Source organism: Salmo trutta, chromosome 8, assembly GCF_901001165.1.
Source record: "Salmo trutta chromosome 8, fSalTru1.1, whole genome shotgun sequence".
In the NCBI taxonomy this organism is placed as follows: Eukaryota; Metazoa; Chordata; class Actinopteri; order Salmoniformes; family Salmonidae; genus Salmo; species Salmo trutta.
This window is the reverse complement of record NC_042964.1, coordinates 48,764,521-48,784,048: the sequence shown is the minus strand read 5'-3', so window position 1 is coordinate 48,784,048 and position 19,528 is coordinate 48,764,521. Positions and strand designations below refer to the sequence as shown.

The 19,528-nt window shown below is 46.5% G+C and overlaps 1 protein-coding gene across 1 annotated transcript in view; it reads right to left on the bottom strand.

Moving 5' to 3' along the window:
- Positions 1-892: 892 nt before the first annotated feature.
- The window catches only part of LOC115197990 (plexin-A4), a 255,585-nt gene continuing 236,949 nt past the window's right edge, over positions 893-19,528 (bottom strand). The window contains exons 12-14 of the mRNA XM_029759647.1: positions 16,336-16,548; positions 4,997-5,147; positions 893-2,446 (exon numbers count right to left, since the gene is read on the bottom strand). Of these exons, the coding sequence (XP_029615507.1) occupies positions 2,351-2,446; positions 4,997-5,147; positions 16,336-16,548 (460 nt within the window). The 3' untranslated portion in view covers positions 893-2,350. The remainder of the gene's footprint in view (positions 2,447-4,996; positions 5,148-16,335; positions 16,549-19,528) is intronic.

Here is a 19,528-nt window from a genome sequence, read left to right as displayed (position 1 = left end):
TTTAAAGTTTCCTAGTAGCAGTAGATAAATATATTTGATTGCAAGGCAGTTCCGTTTCATAACATCCAAATAGGTCAGCATGCAAGGGTATATAATATATTGGATTTTAAGGTACCACTTTATTCTTATTAGCATCTAACACTTTCACAAGACATGGTAATGACAGGTTTGTATGGGCTGAACGGGAGATAAAGGTTCCACCTTAACGGTTAGTTATAGTTTTAACATGAACAATCCACTTTTTTCCCTCAGATTTTTCTTCCAAGCAAAATAAAGAAAAGAACACATCCACATCATCATTTGCAAGGCTTATTTTCTCTATTTTCCTCTTTTTTTTGTTTTAAATTGAAGTTTTACATGCGCTTAAAAAGCCAATAAGGACCGAAGGTGGACCGAGGGCGGTCTCCACACATTCACATCACCACATGGGGCACGTTGTCAAGGCAAAAGAAAGGTCAGAGGTCTATAGGAAAGGAGGGTTTCTCCATCGTTTCTCCATCTCTATCTCCCATCGAGGTTATCACATTCCACAAGTCTGTTCATGTCCGTTTCTGGTCATCTATTTGACGTTCACTTGTTTTTCTCACTCTAGTTTCAGCTTTTTGAGGCTTGGAGAAGGCTGCGGAGGACGACTACACTAACACACAACATGAGCGACCCAGAGCGCTCAGAGTTTGGGATTCCCGCATGGAAGAGGGAAGAAAAACGGTGTGCCAAACACGGAAGAAACCGGGACGGCAAGGAGGAGGGCGGGACTCGTCCGCGGCTCCCCCTTCGTGACACACTGAGGTCAGAAAATCACACAGGGTTAAGTTTTTGTTGTTGTGGGGTTTTTCTTTCACCAAATCCTTTCCCCGTGTCATTTCCTTTAAATACATTGTTTTTAAATAACTTTTTTTGTCTTTTTAAAATGTCAAGCTCCTTTGGTTTTTCGGCTGACCAGTTATGTCCATCAATTGATTCCCCCCGTCCCAAGTCTTTACAGAAGGTCTCTCTCTCTCTCTCTCTCTCTCTCTCTCTCAGCAGAGCAGATCCCATTTAAGCAGTACTGCACCATCTCTGTCATGTATAAAGCATGGGTCCATGGTAAGACTGCCCTAGTGAAGATCCAGCTCCTCCTCCTAGTAGATGTCAGTCAGCTCCCCTAGTATTCAGACAGTGTGATCAGAGGGTGAATCAGGAGTAGAGTTACCCCCAGGACAGGTCTTGGACAGCTGCCGTGTGTATCTGTTTGTGTGTGTGCTTTGATAGACCGGCGAGTGACCTCCATCCGTTAGCAGCACACACGGGTCAGACTGACCGTTCCAGGTGTCAGAGCTGTCGGGTCACTGTGGTCAAGAGTTGGATGTGTGCTTCTCGTCACAGAGGAGGACCAGACAGACCTGGGTCTGTCCTCCACTAATTAGTCTTATAATAGTCAGGATAATTCAGCAGGTACCACACCGATTCAGGAGATGAGAATTGTTTTATCTATAGAGTTACTTGGAGGGGTTGGTGGGTGGGAGGGAGCAGACTTGCGCCAATGCCACAAAGGGGAATCTGTTCTTCTCTGGATTTCAAAGTCAGTCAGGTTTTCGGAAAAAAAGGAAAATTCAAGAAGCACTAACTCTCCCCAGCCCCTATCGGAGTCTCTTTAAATACACCTCAAAGCTACATTGAGAAAACAATTCTGGAGTTTGCCTATTTCCCAATCTTAAGAACTGTGTGAACCAGGCAAACCTTCCGTTTTTTGTCTTCAGAGGTGGTCATTTTGGTTTCCTCATTTATATAATACCACTTTGTTTTTCTACGTTTGATGTGATGTTGACTATAGCACTACAATTAACTGGACTCTGTAGTACTTTCATTGACTAATATCCTATTCAGAAAGTCTGAACAAATTGACACCCAACATTGTGGTTGCAAAAGACTTTGCTATCAGTGTTATTTTTAAAGGCAACATAAATAGAATGTTTGTTTCTCCCCCAACATGAAGGTGTAAATTATGGCGATATGGCGAGCTGGCAGACGACCACCCCTCCATCAGACTCTTCTACGCAGCAAAGCTGGGATGAGGCCCTCCCATTGCATGGTGGGAAAAGCAGTCCCCAGCTCTGCCGACCCTCCAGTCAGTCCGTCAGCCAGTCTTCTCTACACGTCCTATGAAGCTGAGCGGATGAGATACCAAACACTTGTCAGGAAGAGGAAGAAGAGGAAGAGGAGGAAGAAAACAGGACAATATGTGTTGTCTTTGAAACGGAGAGGAGTTCTGATGCTGATGACGATGGTGAAGAGATAGATGGACAGGTCTTTGCTCAGGCACGGCTCGGTTTCTGACGGGTCTCCCAGTGCGCCCTGGGAAGTGCGGTCCTCAGCTCTCCAGGCTCATGAAGGCCACCACCTGCTCCAGCTTGAAGGAAAGTCTCTGTTTCCTGGCGGCATCGTCCTGCTCCAGTGCACACACAATCTGACAGAGAGAGACACACACAGCCAGTCCACGTGTTACTGTCAGCCTCACACACAGCCAGTCCACGTGTAACTGTCAGCCTCACACACAGCCAGTCCACGTGTAACTGTCAGCCTCACACACAGCCAGTCCACGTGTAACTGTCAGCCTCACACACAGCCAGTCCACGTGTTACTGTCAGCCCCACACACAATCTGACAGAGAGAGACACACACAGCCAGTCCACGTGTAACTGTCAGCCTCACACACAGCCAGTCCACGTGTTACTGTCAGCCTCACACACAGCCAGTCCACGTGTAACTGTCAGCCTCACACACAGCCAGTCCACGTGTAACTGTCAGCCCCACACACAGCCAGTCCACGTGTAACTGTCAGCCTCACACACAGCCAGTCCACGTGTAACTGTCAGCCCCACACACAATCTGACAGAGAGAGACACACACAGCCAGTCCACGTGTAACTGTCAGCCTCACACACAGCCAGTCCATGTGTTACTGTCAGCCTCACACAAAGCCAGTCCATGTGTTACTGTCAGCCTCACACACAGCCAGTCCACGTGTCACTGTCAGCCTCACACACAGCCAGTCCACGTGTTACTGTCAGCCTCACACACAGCCAGTCCACGTGTAACTGTCAGTCTCACACACAGCCAGTCCACGTGTTACTGTCAGCCCCACACACAATCTGACAGAGAGAGACACACACAGCCAGTCCACGTGTAACTGTCAGCCCCACACACAATCTGACAGAGAGAGACACACACAGCCAGTCCACGTGTAACTGTCAGCCTCACACACAGCCAGTCCACGTGTAACTGTCAGCCTCACACACAGCCAGTCCACGTGTTACTGTCAGCCTCACACACAGCCAGTCCACGTGTAACTGTCAGCCCCACACACAATCTGACAGAGAGAGACACACACAGCCAGTCCACGTGTAACTGTCAGCCCCACACACAGCCAGTCCACGTGTAACTGTCAGCCCCACACACAGCCAGTCCACGTGTAACTGTCAGCCCCACACACAGCCAGTCCACGTGTAACTGTCAGTCTCACACACAGCCAGTCCACGTGTTACTGTCAGCCTCACACACAGCCAGTCCACGAGTTACTGTCAGCCCCACACACAATCTAACAGAGAGAGACACACACAGCCAGTCCACGTGTTACTGTCAGCCTCACACACAATCTGACAGAGAGAGACACACACAGCCAGTCCACGTGTAACTGTCAGCCTCACACACAATCTGACAGAGAGAGACACACACAGCCAGTCCACGTGTAACTGTCAGCCCCACACACAATCTGACAGAGAGACACACACAGCCAGTCCACGTGTAACTGTCAGCCTCACACACAGCCAGTCCACGTGTAACTGTCAGCCTCACACACAATCTGACAGAGAGAGACACACACAGCCAGTCCACGTGTAACTGTCAGCCTCACACACAGCCAGTCCACGTGTTACTGTCAGCCCCACACACAATCTGACAGAGAGAGACACACACAGCCAGTCCACGTGTAACTGTCAGCCTCACACACAGCCAGTCCACGTGTTACTGTCAGCCCCACACACAATCTGACAGAGAGAGACACACACAGCCAGTCCACGTGTAACTGTCAGCCTCACACACAGCCAGTCCACGAGTTACTGTCAGCCCCACACACAATCTAACAGAGAGAGACACACACAGCCAGTCCACGTGTAACTGTCAGCCCCACACACAATCTGACAGAGAGAGACACACACAGCCAGTCCACATGTAACTGTCAGCCTCACACACAATCTGACAGAGAGAGACACACACAGCCAGTCCACGTGTAACTGTCAGCCCCACACACAGCCAGTCCACGTGTAACTGTCAGCCCCACACACAGCCAGTCCACGTGTAACTGTCAGCCTCACACACAGCCAGTCCACGTGTTACTGTCAGCCTCACACACAGCCAGTCCACGTGTAACTGTCAGCCTCACACACAGCCAGTCCACGTGTAACTGTCAGCCTCACACACAGCCAGTCCACGTGTAACTGTCAGCCTCACACACAGCCAGTCCACGTGTAACTGTCAGCCTCACACACAGCCAGTCCACGTGTAACTGTCAGCCCCACACACCAGCTGACAATGGAGGAGTAATGACACATACAAGAAATGTTTCTTCTGTATGACAGTGTTTCTGGAGCCTTTCCTCTGGGACCCCTTGACGTCTCACAATTTAGTTGAAGACCTGAACTACCACATCTTATTTCTTTTGTATTTAAAAAACGACAGAATGGCTTGATGATCTAAGTTGAGAAGTGTGTTATCTCTGTAGTAGAACAAAGACATGGTTGGGAGTCCTCCAGGAGAGGTTGGGAAAATGCTGATATATGCCGTCTGGGTTGCTTGTAAATGTATTTTATATACATCTTCCAGATCGTCTGAACCTACAAGCCATCTACAATACATTTCTACTTCAAACCCAACTGTGTAAGACTGGCTGTCCTAAATGGAACACTGCTACTACCTCTCTTGAATAAAGTGTGATTTTTGTCCACGGTGTGTTGCCGTACCTCCTCTGTGTATTTGCCCACGTAGGAGTAGATCTCACTGAGGGAGCTCATGCTGTTGAACTCGTTAATGTGCATCCGGGACTGCTCTGCCAGGTACGCATTCATGTCCTGGTCACTGATGGCCGGCATCTTACTGATGTCTGAGTAGTACCTGTGGAGGTAACACACACAGCAGACTGTATTAGTGAACTGTATAATCACTACATTTACATACATACACCACAAAATGCTTTATTCTTGGATTTAAATGTCACTGTGGTATTTCAGGGTTGTTTCAAGACTGAGGGATGTTTTAGCCTTTAGAATCTTGTATTGAACCTTTATTTAACCAGGCAAGTCAGTTAAGAACAAATTCTTATTTACAATGATGGCCTACCCCGGCCAAACCCTAACGACACTGGGCCAATTGTGCACCCTTATGCGACTCTCACAGCCGGTTGTGATACAGCCTGGAATTGAACCAGGGTCTGTAGGGACACCTCTAGCACTGAAATGAAGTGCCTTAGACCGCTGCGCTATTCGGGAGCCTGGAGTAGGAATCATGCACTGTTAGAGACAGTTGTCTCACCTCCAATCACTTTTCACAGTCTGAGCAGCCTTGACTCTCAATAGACATTTACATTTTTCTAATTTAGCAGACACTCTTATCCAAAGGTTAAGTGCCTTGCTCAAGGGTACATCGATATATTTTGCACATTGTTGGCTAAGGGTTTCGAAACTTTTGGTTCTTGGCCCAATGCTCTTAACCCTTAGGCTACCTGCCGCCCTCGTACAAATGGCCTAAATGGAGCTGCAAAGGCACTTAGCAGTGTGTGTGAACCCCCCCCCCCTCGCTCTCTCTCACACACACACACACACACACACACACACACACACACACACACACACACACACACACACACACACACACACAGACTGTGTCTCCAGGAAGCTCTCAGCTGCGTCAGGGTAAAGAGGGCTGGAGAAGGAGAAGTAATCAGCCAGTGTCAACAGCAGCTGAGGCCCTCTGTCAACTCTTTCATTAAAGATGGTCATTACCTGTTTCATTCAGGCACCACAACTGCTCCTGGACACACCAAATTTAGCCTGATAAGTGTGTGGTGTAGTGTGGTATGTGGTGTGTGGTGTGTGGTATGTGGTGTGTGGTGTGTGGTATGTGGTGTAGTGTGGTGTGGTATGTGGTATGTGGTGAGGTGTGGTATGTGGTGTGTGGTGTGTGGTATGTGGTGTGTGGTATGTGGTATGTGGTGTGTGGTGTAGTGTGGTATGTGGTGTGTGGTGTAGTGTGGTATGTGGTGTGTGGTGTAGTGTGGTATGTGGTGTGTGGTGTAGTGTGGTATGTGGTGTGTGGTATGTGGTGTGTGGTGTGTGGTATGTGGTGTGTGGTGTGTGGTATGTGGTGTAGTGTGGTGTGGTATGTGGTATGTGGTGAGGTGTGGTATGTGGTGTGTGGTGTGTGGTGTGTGGTATGTGGTGTGTGGTATGTGGTATGTGGTGTGTGGTGTAGTGTGGTATGTGGTGTGTGGTGTAGTGTGGTATGTGGTGTGTGGTGTAGTGTGGTATGTGGTGTGTGGTGTAGTGTGGTATGTGGTGTGTGGTATGTGGTGTGTGGTGTAGTGTGGTATGTGGTGTGTGGTATGTGGTGTGTGGTGTAGTGTGGTATGTGGTGTAGTGTGGTATGTGGTGTGTGGTGTGGTATGTGGTATGTGGTGTGTGGTGTAGTGTGGTATGTTGTGTGTGGTGTAGTGTGGTATGTGGTGTCTGGTGTAGTGTGGTATGTGGTGTGTGGTGTAGTGTGGTGTGTGGTGTAGTGTGGTATGTGTGGTGTGTGGTGTAGTGCGGTGTGTGGTGTGTGTTGTAGTGTGGTATGTGGTGTGTGGTGTAGTGTGTGGTGTGGTGTGTGGTGTAGTGTGTGGTGTAGTGTGGTATGGTATGTGGTATGTGGTATGTGGTGTAGTGTGTGGTGTAGTGTGGTATGTGGTGTGGGGTGTGTGGTATGGTATGTGGTATGTGGTGTGTGGTGTGGTATGTGGTATGTGGTGTAGTGTGGTATGTGGTGTGGTATGTGGTATGTGGTGTAGTGTGTGGTGTAGTGTGGTATGCGGTGTGTGGTGTAGTGTGTGGTGTGTGGTGTGTGGTATGTGGTGTGTGGTGTAGTGTGGTATGTGGTGTGTGGTGTGGTATGTGGTGTGTGGTGTGGTGTGTGGTATGTGGTGTGTGGTGTGTGGTATGTGGTATGTGGTGTGTGATGTGGTGTGGTGTGGTGTGGTGTGGTGTGTGTGTGTGTATGTGTGGTATGTGGTGTGTGGTGTGGTATGTGGTGTGTGGTGTGTGGTGTGGTATGTGGTATGTGGTGTGTGGTGTAGGGTGGTATGTGGTGTGTGGTGTGGTATGTGGTGTGTGGTGTGTGATGTGGTGTGTGTGTGTGTATGTGTGTGTGTATGGAGAAAAGAAACCGAGGCTATTAAGCTAACAGAGCAGGTTACGCGGCAGGTGGGCATTGCAGGTTACTTATTGTAAGGAAGGTCACAGGAAGGTCACACCCACTCACACACACCTCGGCCACCTGCTCAGGGCAGGAGGGCAATTGGAGAAAGTGAGTCGTGGGGTTTGAGAGGGTAAAGGAAATTGGAGGGATTTCTGTCTCCAGGTAAAACAGCAGGTCCACCTGACATCTCTGGTTCTAGGTGACGACGTGGGGCCCAATTCCAAATCGTCTCCTTTCTTAGACACTTGATCTAAACATACTGGAAATCACACCTAGAGAAGGGGTCAGCAGCCCACGGGCCAAAACCGGCCTACAAGTGATTTTTTTTTGCCGGCCCACAAGAGATTTTCATTTTGGAATTCAGCAACAACAAAATATTGTATTCCTGCGAATTAAAGAATATACGTATGTGATCATGTCTCAATTTAATCAAGGCATGAAATGATTATTTTCCAATATATATCTTTTTTTGGCTTAGTTGTAGTCAATTTGCAGTGTAGAAATGATTATAATTATGTTCCGGTCACCCCACCATCCGCTCCGACAAAAAGGGTCCTGCAACTGAATCTAGTTGCCTACCCCTTGGCCACAGGGTCGACTTGGAATTGAACATTTGGTATTTGTTATTAGGCTAGGGGAATTGGGTCCTGCCATGCTTGATGTTGACATCCAATGAATGGTAGAATCAGGATGGTAACAAGTGTACCTTTGTTTTTTTGCCGACAGATGCAAAATCCAGTTAACAGCCTCCTTCTGTTCAGAGGTCTATCAAGACCCCTCCCCAGAGAGCTGTGAACGTAAGTATGCAGTTTCCCCTGATACAGACCATGTGTTAATCATCAGGCTCATTTCCCATTGTTATCTTCTATCCGAGCCGAGGATCAAACGAACTGCATATATGACGGGTCTGATGAACTTGTCATTGTCTGGGGCCAATTAAATCCCACCTCAAATACCGCTCCAACTGAATGGAATGAATAACAGTTAGAGGCCCTGGGGGGAACATGCATGTTCAACTCTTGCAAACCACTCCAACCATCAAATTGTGCCAATGCGACATAAATCAACAAGACCCCAACACAACTTAAATCCTGTAAGATGTCAGCTTTCATAAAAGTGCTGAGTTAGTAAGATACAGTTGTAGGAACTCATACACCGGCCGAGACCCACAGGATTTCTTCCTTGTGTTAAATCATATCAGATTGCTTTTCTGTGGATGTCATACAGTAATAACATGTTAAGGTAGAGTCTTCCCAGAGGGGCACAGCTCCACTACAGGACCAGAGGCAAACTGCCCAATCCCCAAACGTATCATGACCAAGCTATAGGCAATAACTGCTAACCTCCACAGCGCTTATGAAGATGTAGAACGGAGGAGAAATCAAAGGAAGACATGTATTTGTGCCTGAGTTTTCCTCTCACTCCGCCTTCTTTTATTAGTTAAACTCTGCAGTCTGTCTCTTTGAAGTGTTTTTCACGGTGTGACTGAAGTGTCTGTCGGGCTGGATTGGAAGCAGAGTTGAAGACCGGTGGATGTGTGTGTTACAGATTGTGGGGGGAACGGGGGGGTTGAAGACCGGTGGATGTGTGTGTTACAGATTGTGAGGAGAACGGGGGGGTTGAAGACCGGTGGATGTGTGTGTTACAGATTGTGGGGAGAACGGGGGGGTTGAAGACCGGTGGATGTGTGTGTTACAGATTGTGGGGGGGACGGGAGGGTTGAAGACCGGTGGATGTGTGTGTTACAGATTGTGGGGGGGACGGGGGGCACGGGGGGCTTGAAGACCTGTGGATGTGTGTGTTACAGATTGTGGGGGGAACGGGGGGGTTGAAGACCGGTGGATGTGTGTGTTACAGATTGTGGGGGGAACGGGGGGATGAAGACCTGTGGATTTGTGTGTTACAGATTGTGGGGGGGACGGGGGGGTTGAAGACCGGTGGATGTGTGTGTTACAGATTGTGGGGGGAACGGGGGGATGAAGACCTGTGGATGTGTGTGTTACAGATTGTGGGGGGGACGGGAGGGATGGGAGGTTTGAAGACCGGTGGATGTGTGTGTTACAGATTGTGGGGGGAACGGGGGGGTTGAAGACCGGTGGATGTGTGTGTTACAGATTGTGGGGGAACGGGGGGGTTGAAGACCGGTGGATGTGTGTGTTACAGATTGTGGGGGGAACGGGAGGGTTGAAGACCGGTGGATGTGTGTGTTACAGATTGTGGGGGGGCGGGAGGGACGGGGGGGTTGAAGACCGGTGGATGTGTGTGTTACAGATTGTGGGGAGAACGGGGGGGTTGAAGACCGGTGGATGTGTGTGTTACAGATTGTGGGGGGAACGGGGGGGTTGAAGACCGGTGGATGTGTGTGTTACAGATTGTGGGGGGACATCGGGCACGGGGGGTTGAAGACCTGTGAATGTGTGTGTTACAGATTGTGGGGGGAACGGGGGGGTTGAAGACCGGTGGATGTGTGTGTTACAGATTGTTGGGGGAACGGGGGGCACGGGGGGCTTGAAGACCTGTGGATGTGTGTGTTACAGATTGTGGGGGGAACGGGGGGATGAAGACCTGTGGATGTGTGTGTTATAGATTGTGGGGGGGACGGGAGGATTGAAGACCGGTGGATGTGTGTGTTACAGATTGTGGGGGGGACGGGGGGCACGGGGGGTTGAAGACCTGTGAATGTGTGTGTTACAGATTGTGGGGGGAACGGGGGGGTTGAAGACCGGTGGATGTGTGTGTTACAGATTGTGGGGGGGACGGGAGGGTTGAAGACCTGTGGATGTGTGTGTTACAGATTGTGGGGGGGACGGGGGGCACAGGGGGGTTGAAGACCTGTGAATGTGTGTGTTACAGATTGTGGGGGGAACGGGGGGGTTGAAGACCGGTGGATGTGTGTGTTACAGATTGTTGGGGGAACGGGGGGCACGGGGGGCTTGAAGACCTGTGGATGTGTGTGTTACAGATTGTGGGGGGAACGGGGGGGTTGAAGACCGGTGGATGTGTGTGTTACAGATTGTGGGGGGAACGGGGGGATGAAGACCTGTGGATGTGTGTGCTACAGATTGTGGGGGGGACGGGGGGGTTGAAGACCGGTGGATGTGTGTGTTACAGATTGTGGGGGGAACGGGTGGATGAAGACCTGTGGATGTGTGTGTTACAGATTGTGGGGGGGACGGGGGGGTTGAAGACCGGTGGATGTGTGTGTTACAGATTGTGGGGGGGACAGGGGGTTGAAGACCGGTGGATGTGTGTGTTACAGATTGTGGGGGGAACGGGGGGATGAAGACCGGTGGATGTGTGTGTTACAGATTGTGGGGGGGACGGGAGGGTTGAAGACCTGTGGATGTGTGTGTTACAGATTGTGGGGGGAACGGGGGGGTTGAAGACCGGTGGATGTGTGTGTTACAGATTGTGGGGGGGACAGGGGGTTGAAGACCGGTGGATGTGTGTGTTACAGATTGTGGGGGGAACGGGAGGGACGGGAGGTTTGAAGACCGGTGGATGTGTGTGTTACAGATTGTGGGGGGAACGGGGGGGTTGAAGACCGGTGGATGTGTGTGTTACAGATTGTGGGGGAACGGGGGGGTTGAAGACCGGTGGATGTGTGTGTTACAGATTGTGGGGGGAACGGGAGGGTTGAAGACCGGTGGATGTGTGTGTTACAGATTGTGGGGGGGCGGGAGGGACGGGGGGGTTGAAGACCGGTGGATGTGTGGGTTACAGATTGTGGGGGGGACGGGGGGGGTTGAAGACCGGTGGATGTGTGGCTTACAGAGTAGGGGGGAGTTGAAGATGAGGAAGGAAGAGAGAGAGTGGGAAGAAAGAGTAAAGCGATAGTGGGGCGAGAGGAGGAAGGGAGTTGGGAGAGAGGGGGAAGGGAGCGTGGGGAGAGAGGGGGAAGGGAGCGTGGGGAGAGAGGGGGAAGGGAGCGTGGGGAGAGAGAGATGAGAGAGAAGGAAGAGAGAGAGAAGGAAGGAGGAGAGAAGGAAGAGAGTGTGGGGAGGGACTTGAGCTTGTCTGAGGTGTTGGACTCGATGACAGTTGCTATCCATTATAGAGCTGCGATTGGTTGGCCAAAATTCATGGACAGGGCTTAGCGAAGGGTCAATTGTATATAGATGGGCAAATTAAATTGTGTGAATATGCTGATGGTCTCAATGCACATCACAACCGTCAGGAAGGCTTTGCCAATCAACAAGACTGTGAGATCTAATTTGCCTTTCCTGATTGTGAGATGTAAGCACTGCAGGGTTTATACACACTATGTTGAGATCTAATTTGTTCATTAAGATCGATGTCAATGACGTGGAGGGACTAATCATACCACAATTACACTAAATTAGATCTCACAACAATATGGATGGATCAACTAAACCTCACCTATAGAAACATTACATCTCAGAATCATGTGGATGCTAAATGGATTTTCTGCAAAGACTCCTGACCTTAGACATGAATTCTTCCTTCACAGACTTTTATGCTTCAGAAATAAACACCAACTGGTCCACAGGTATTAGGACCGTCACATAGCTTCAGTGTGGACAGGAAGTATCTGATTAGAATCTTATCACTCTCCCGATCTCCCACGGCTGCCGAACCCCGTCAGCATCTCCCGCTCCTAATGCCACATGACACGTCAACAGTTTACTCACTAGCTGCAGGTCAGACTCAGCCTGTGAAACGGGTCCTTATCAGTAATCACCTCACGCGCCCCAGTCGCAAGCAAAGAGCAGGGAACGCTAACAGGAACGCTAACAGGAACACATTGATATGAAGCTTAACAACCTCTACATTGGCACTGCTGCTTTTATTTAACCCATCTATATATCACTGGGACTAACTAAAAGATAACCCATCTATATATCACTGGGACTAACTATAATATAACCCATCTATATATCACTGGGACTAACTAAAAGATAACCCATCTATATATCACTGGGACTAACTATAATATAACCCATCTATATATCACTGGGACTAACTAAAAGATAACCCATCTATATATCACTGGGACTAACTATAATATAACCCATCTATATATCACTGGGACTAACTATAATATAACCCATCTATATATCACTGGGACTAACTATAATATAACCCATCTATATATCACTGGGACTAACTATAATATAACCCATCTATATATCACTGGGACTAACTATAATATAACCCATCTATATATCACTGGGACTAACTATAAGATAACCCATCTATATATCACTGGGACTAACTATAATATAACCCATCTATATATCACTGGGACTAACTATAATATAACCCATCTATATATCACTGGGAGTAACTATAATATAACCCATCTATATATCACTGGGACTAACTATAAGATAACCCATCTATATATCACTGGGACTAACTATAATATAACCCATCTATATATCACTGGGACTAACTATAATATAACCCATCTATATATCACTGGGACTAACTATAATATAACCCATCTATATATCACTGGGAGTAACTATAATATAACCCATCTATATATCACTGTGACTAACTATAATATAACCCATCTATATATCACTGGGACTAACTATAAGATAACCCATCTATATATCACTGGGACTAACTATAATATAACCCATCTATATATCACTGGGAGTAACTATAATATAACCCATCTATATATCACTGGGAGTAACTATAATATAACCCATCTATATATCACTGGGACTAACTATAATATAACCCATCTATATATCACTGGGAGTAACTATAATATAACCCATCTATATATCACTGGGAGTAACTATAAGATAACCCATCTATATATCACTGGGACTAACTATAATATAACCCATCTATATATCACTGGGACTAACTATAATATAACCCATCTATATATCACTGGGACTAACTATAATATAACCCATCTATATATCACTGGGACTAACTATAATATAACCCATCTATATCACTGGGACTAACTATAAGATAACCCATCTATATATCACTGGGACTAACTATAAGATAACCCATCTATATATCACTGGGACTAACTATAATATAACCCATCTATATATCACTGGGACTAACTATAATATAACCCATCTATATATCACTGGGACTAACTATAATATAACCCATCTATATATCACTGGGACTAACTATAATATAACCCATCTATATATCACTGGGACTAACTATAAGATAACCCATCTATATATCACTGGGAGCAACTATAATATAACCCATCTATATATCACTGGGACTAACTATAATATAACCCATCTATATATCACTGGGAGCAACTATAATATAACCCATCTATATATCACTGGGACTAACTATAATATAACCCATCTATATATCACTGGGAGCAACTATAAGATAACCCATCTATATATCACTGGGACTAACTATAATATAACCCATCTATATATCACTGGGACTAACTATAATATAACCCATCTATATATCACTGGGACTAACTATAATATAACCCATCTATATATCACTGGGACTAACTATAATATAACCCATCTATATATCACTGGGACTAACTATAAGATAACCCATCTATATATCACTGGGACTAACTATAAGATAACCCATCTATATATCACTGGGACTAACTATAATATAACCCATCTATATATCACTGGGACTAACTATAAGATAACCCATCTATATATCACTGGGACTAACTATAAGATAACCCATCTATATATCACTGGGACTAACTATAATATAACCCATCTATATATCACTGGGACTAACTATAATATAACCCATCTATATATATCACTGGGACTAACTATAATATAACCCATCTATATATCACTGGGACTAACTATAAGATAACCCATCTATATATCACTGGGAGCAACTATAATATAACCCATCTATATATCACTGGGACTAACTATAATATAACCCATCTATATATCACTGGGAGCAACTATAATATAACCCATCTATATATCACTGGGACTAACTATAATATAACCCATCTATATATCACTGGGAGCAACTATAAGATAACCCATCTATATATCACTGGGACTAACTATAATATAACCCATCTATATATCACTGGGACTAACTATAATATAACCCATCTATATATCACTGGGACTAACTATAATATAACCCATCTATATATCACTGGGACTAACTATAATATAACCCATCTATATATCACTGGGACTAACTATAATATAACCCATCTATATATCACTGGGACTAACTATAAGATAACCCATCTATATATCACTGGGACTAACTATAAGATAACCCATCTATATATCACTGGGACTAACTATAATATAACCCATCTATATATCACTGGGACTAACTATAAGATAACCCATCTATATATCACTGGGACTAACTATAAGATAACCCATCTATATATCACTGGGACTAACTATAATATAACCCATCTATATATCACTGGGACTAACTATAATATAACCCATCTATATATCACTGGGAGCAACTATAAGAGCAAATCAAATCAAATTGTATTCGTCACATAACAAGCGAGACTATATACAGGTGGTACCGGTACAGAGGCAATGTGCTGGGGCACCCGTTAGTCAAGGTAATTGAGGTAATATGTACATGTAGGTAGAGTTAAAGTGACTATGCGTAGATGATAAACAGAGTAGCAGCAGCGTAAAAGAGGGGTCTGGGTAGTCCTTTGATTAGCTGTTCAGGAGTCTTATGGCTTAGGGGTAGAAGCTGTTAAGAAGCCTTTTGGACCTGGACTTGGCGCTCCGGTACCGCTTGCCGTGCGGTAGCAGAGAGAACAGTCTATGACTAGGGTGGCTGGAGACTTGATCATATAGATCATGCACCGTTAATATAAAACACACAAGCACATGCTTACAGGCACACATATACACACACACTGTATATCTCAGCCTGATGAATACGGTCCGAGACAAAACTCCTCGTTGGGTTCCAGTCATCTAAGCACCACATACAGCATATCCCTGTCCTGCGGCTAGTGCTGAGCACTAACACAGAAATACTTTGGAACTGCTTCACAAGCCCCATTTTTTACTCAGCACTCTACCACTGACCAAATAAATGTAATACAACTCTAATTTGGACAAATGACCACCACTACTGCTGTGCAGCGGTAATCTCCTAACTGCTCACACACATGGTTGCACCTGGGCAGGACAGAGAACTCACTGTGGCTCTCTGTCTGTGTCTCTCTGTCTGTGTCTCTCTGTCTGTGGCTCTCTGTCTGTGCCTCTCTGTCTGTGCCTCTCTGTCTGTGCCTCTCTGTCTGTGCCTCTCTGTCTGTGCCTCTCTGTCTGTGCCTCTCTGTCTGTGGCTCTCTGTCTGTGGCTCTCTGTCTGTGCCTCTCTGTCTGTGCCTCTCTGTCTGTGCCTCTCTGTCTGTGCCTCTCTGTCTGTGCCTCTCTGTCTGTGCCTCTCTGTCTGTGCCTCTCTGTCTGTGCCTCTCTGTCTGTGCCTGTCTCCCCTCTACCTCTCCAGCATTAGGAGGCACTGCCATCCATTCCCAGTGGGTTTTCATTTGGAGTGTCCTCCATGGACCAGGGATCACAACACGACAGCCCCACTGTGTGTACTTATGAGACAAGGGGCAGACTACAGTCTATCAGGGATGTTTATGGACAAAATGGCTGGCACACATCTATAGGACGACATAACCACATGTTGAACTGTCCTCTCATGTTACACTCACATGTAGGTTTATATAGAAACTGGCAAAGAGAGAGAGACATGCTGTAGATACACACACACACACACACACACACACACACACACACACACACACACACACACACACACACAAAACCAGCCCCCCACCTCACAAACACACACCCATCCCATCATCCTCTCACCTCTCCACCCAGCTCTTGTAACTGGGGATGTCCTTGGCGTAGAGCAGCTTGTTGGAGGGGGAGTCCTTGCCCAGGCGGTGTTCTGAGGTAGAGCAGGAGTCCATGAAGGTCTGGGCCACCACAGACAGACAGGCATCCGTGATGCTGCTCTTGTGGATGTCGAACACAAACTGGGGGTTCTTGATCACATTCACCCAGAACCTCAGAGGTAGGCTATTGGGGAGAGACAGAGAGAGTTAGGGAATATCATGTCATCCTGGAACGTCAGAACCTCAGTGGTAGGCTATAGAGGAGAGACAGAGAGAGTTAGGGAATATCATGTCATCCTGGAACGTCAGAACCTCAGAGGTGGGCTATAGAGGAGACAGAGAGAGTTAGGGAATATCATGTCATCCTGGAACGTCAGAACCTCAGAGGTGGGCTATAGAGGAGACAGAGAGAGTTAGGGAATATCATGTCATCCTGGAACGTCAGAACCTCAGAGGTGGGCTATAGAGGAGACAGAGAGAGTTAGGGAATATCATGTCATCCTGGAACGTCAGAACCTCAGAGGTGGGCTATAGAGAGACAGAGAGAGTTAGGGAATATCATGTCATCCTGGAACGTCAGAACCTCAGAGGTGGGCTATAGAGGAGAGACAGAGAGAGTTAGGGAATATCATGTCATCCTGGAACGTCAGAACCTCAGAGGTGGGCTATAGAGGAGAGACAGAGAGAGTTAGGGAATATCATGTCATCCTGGAACGTCAGAACCTCAGAGGTGGGCTATAGAGGAGAGACAGAGAGAGTTAGGGAATATCATGTCATCCTGGAACGTCAGAACCTCAGAGGTGGACTATAGAGGAGAGACAGAGAGAGTTAGGGAATATCATGTCATCCTGGAACGTCAGAACCTCAGAGGTGGGCTATAGAGGAGACATCATGTAAACACAACACCCTGGCCTTACAGGGGACAGAGTCTATTACCATAACATACACCAGGTACATTTCTAGGAATGCTTCTCTGTGATAGAACCCAACAAATGAAACAGAAGACATCAAGGTGATTTTCTACATTTAGACTTAAATAACAATCCTTGTTCAAATCCAAATCCAAGCAGATTACATCCCTGAACATACAACAACTCACATTGGTTAAAGCCAGCCAGTGGATGTGGTCGGTCTGAGCTAACACATTCAGTGGCAGAAGGGAATGAGGACCAATTCACTTTGCAATCTAGTACACAGCTTGTTGCTGATGCCTTCTATTTGATGTGTGCGCGATTTAATAAAGCGCTAATCTTAAAAGCAGGCAACGCCAGGGCTTCATGGTTTCCAGCTGTGTCTGGGGGCTTCACACCAACACTGTTCATATTGCCTTGTTTAGACATGCGGCCCATTCCATGCCTGTCTAGAATAATCAAAACACAAGTCTGTTTATTTGTTGGCCTTGGAATGAATGGAGAGAGGTAGCACAGGTGTAAGTGTGTGTTACAGATCAGGTGGTATAAAGGCAGGACTGAGAATTGCTTGTATTTCCTTCCTTCTCTCTCTCTCTCATTAACTGGGCAGCATGGTTTTGGATGACGTGGCAAAAGCCAAACCGGCAAGACACTGCAGTCTAGAGGATGGACCGACTGTGTGTGCAACATCAGGGAGGAGAGAGAAAACAAAACACGGAATCATTTGAATAACCCCTCTCCCGACATGTCCTACCCCCCAACCTGCTGTAAATCATTCAGCTGTACCACCTAACAAAAGAGGATTTGGCAAGGGAAACCTTGGCATTATGACTCTGAATTAATCTGGACGAATCTTCTGGGATTAGCGGACGGATCAAAGGATATTAACACTGCCGTGATGCAAGTCTTGATTGTCGTCAATCTGGCGCAGCTGGCCAATACTAGGTTAAGGTCTAGATGGTTTCCAAGGGGAAAGGTCAGATTTAAAGAGTCTCTTCACACCTTCCATCTCTGGGCCAGGTCCATAATGATATTTAGATTTCAGTGAATGTGACACAATACAGGTTTATCTGACAAACTATCGCTAGGAGACCATAGAGAGCTGTGTTTGCATTGTGGCAATTGTTCTGCCAATACCTCCGTACAACCTAACTTTTCCCCAAACTGTAAAGCATGTTATTCATACTGTGGTGTCCAGGATCGAAGCCCAGGCTAGACTGGCATGGGTATGAATGAAGATCTGAGTTCTGCCCAAGTGGTATTTGGTTATTGATCATTGTGCAGCTTTACATTGATTGTTGTCTGTGGGGGACGTTTCATTGTTTTGGATGTTTGATCTGATATAACATATCCAATGAGTCCAAACACATTGGGGTATATGGAGAGCAACTGTCCCCTTGGAATTGACATCTTCTGACATATTTTACAGATGTTTGAACGTAGTTATGACACTGCTTTTTTCTTTACAGAGATGAAGCTAAAGTCTTCAATCAGATACTGAATGTGGCTCTGTGAACTGTGAACTGTCAGTCAGACAGGAACAACCCTTTTACTCAGGGAAGGTGAGAGTACAGCACTGAGGCACTACACTACATAGTATTGTCCAGGCCTAGTGAGTGTTTAGCCAGGTCCCAGATCTGTTTGTGCGGTCTTGCCAACTCCTATGGTTTTTCCAGTAAATGTTATTATACATTTTTGTTGGGCAGTTGGGAGTTGTCATTGTGCATGGAGTTGTATGGGTTGTTGAACTTTGAGGTCAATGGTTTTTGTTTGGAATTTTGGGGTGAAGGATCAGTCTCTGTGTGGTGCCACTACCATCCAATCGCCCTAAAGTGACTTTGGGCATCTTGAAAAGCACTTAAAATAAAATGTATTATCATGGTCATTGTCATGGCTAGTGAGTGTTGGCCTAGCTAACATCAGCAGGACTAATCCCTGGGTTTCCATAGAGAGAGGACGGATTAAGGGTAAATATTGACCCAATACCCACAAATCAAATCAAACAACAGTGTAATCTTGGATCAATACTGATCCATGGTTCTGGTACTCATACTGTAGCCTATATTTCAGGCTGGGTAGAAATAGAATCTAATGTCTATATAGTGTAATATCACTGTAACATCTCCAGACTGTTGTCAACCTTCAGAGGGATGTGTCTTCCTTCCTGTCTGCTGCTGTCATTGGGAGAGTGTGGTGGGTTTATGTGATTAAGGACACAGATGAGTTGTGTGTGCTGTGCAATGTGGGCATGTG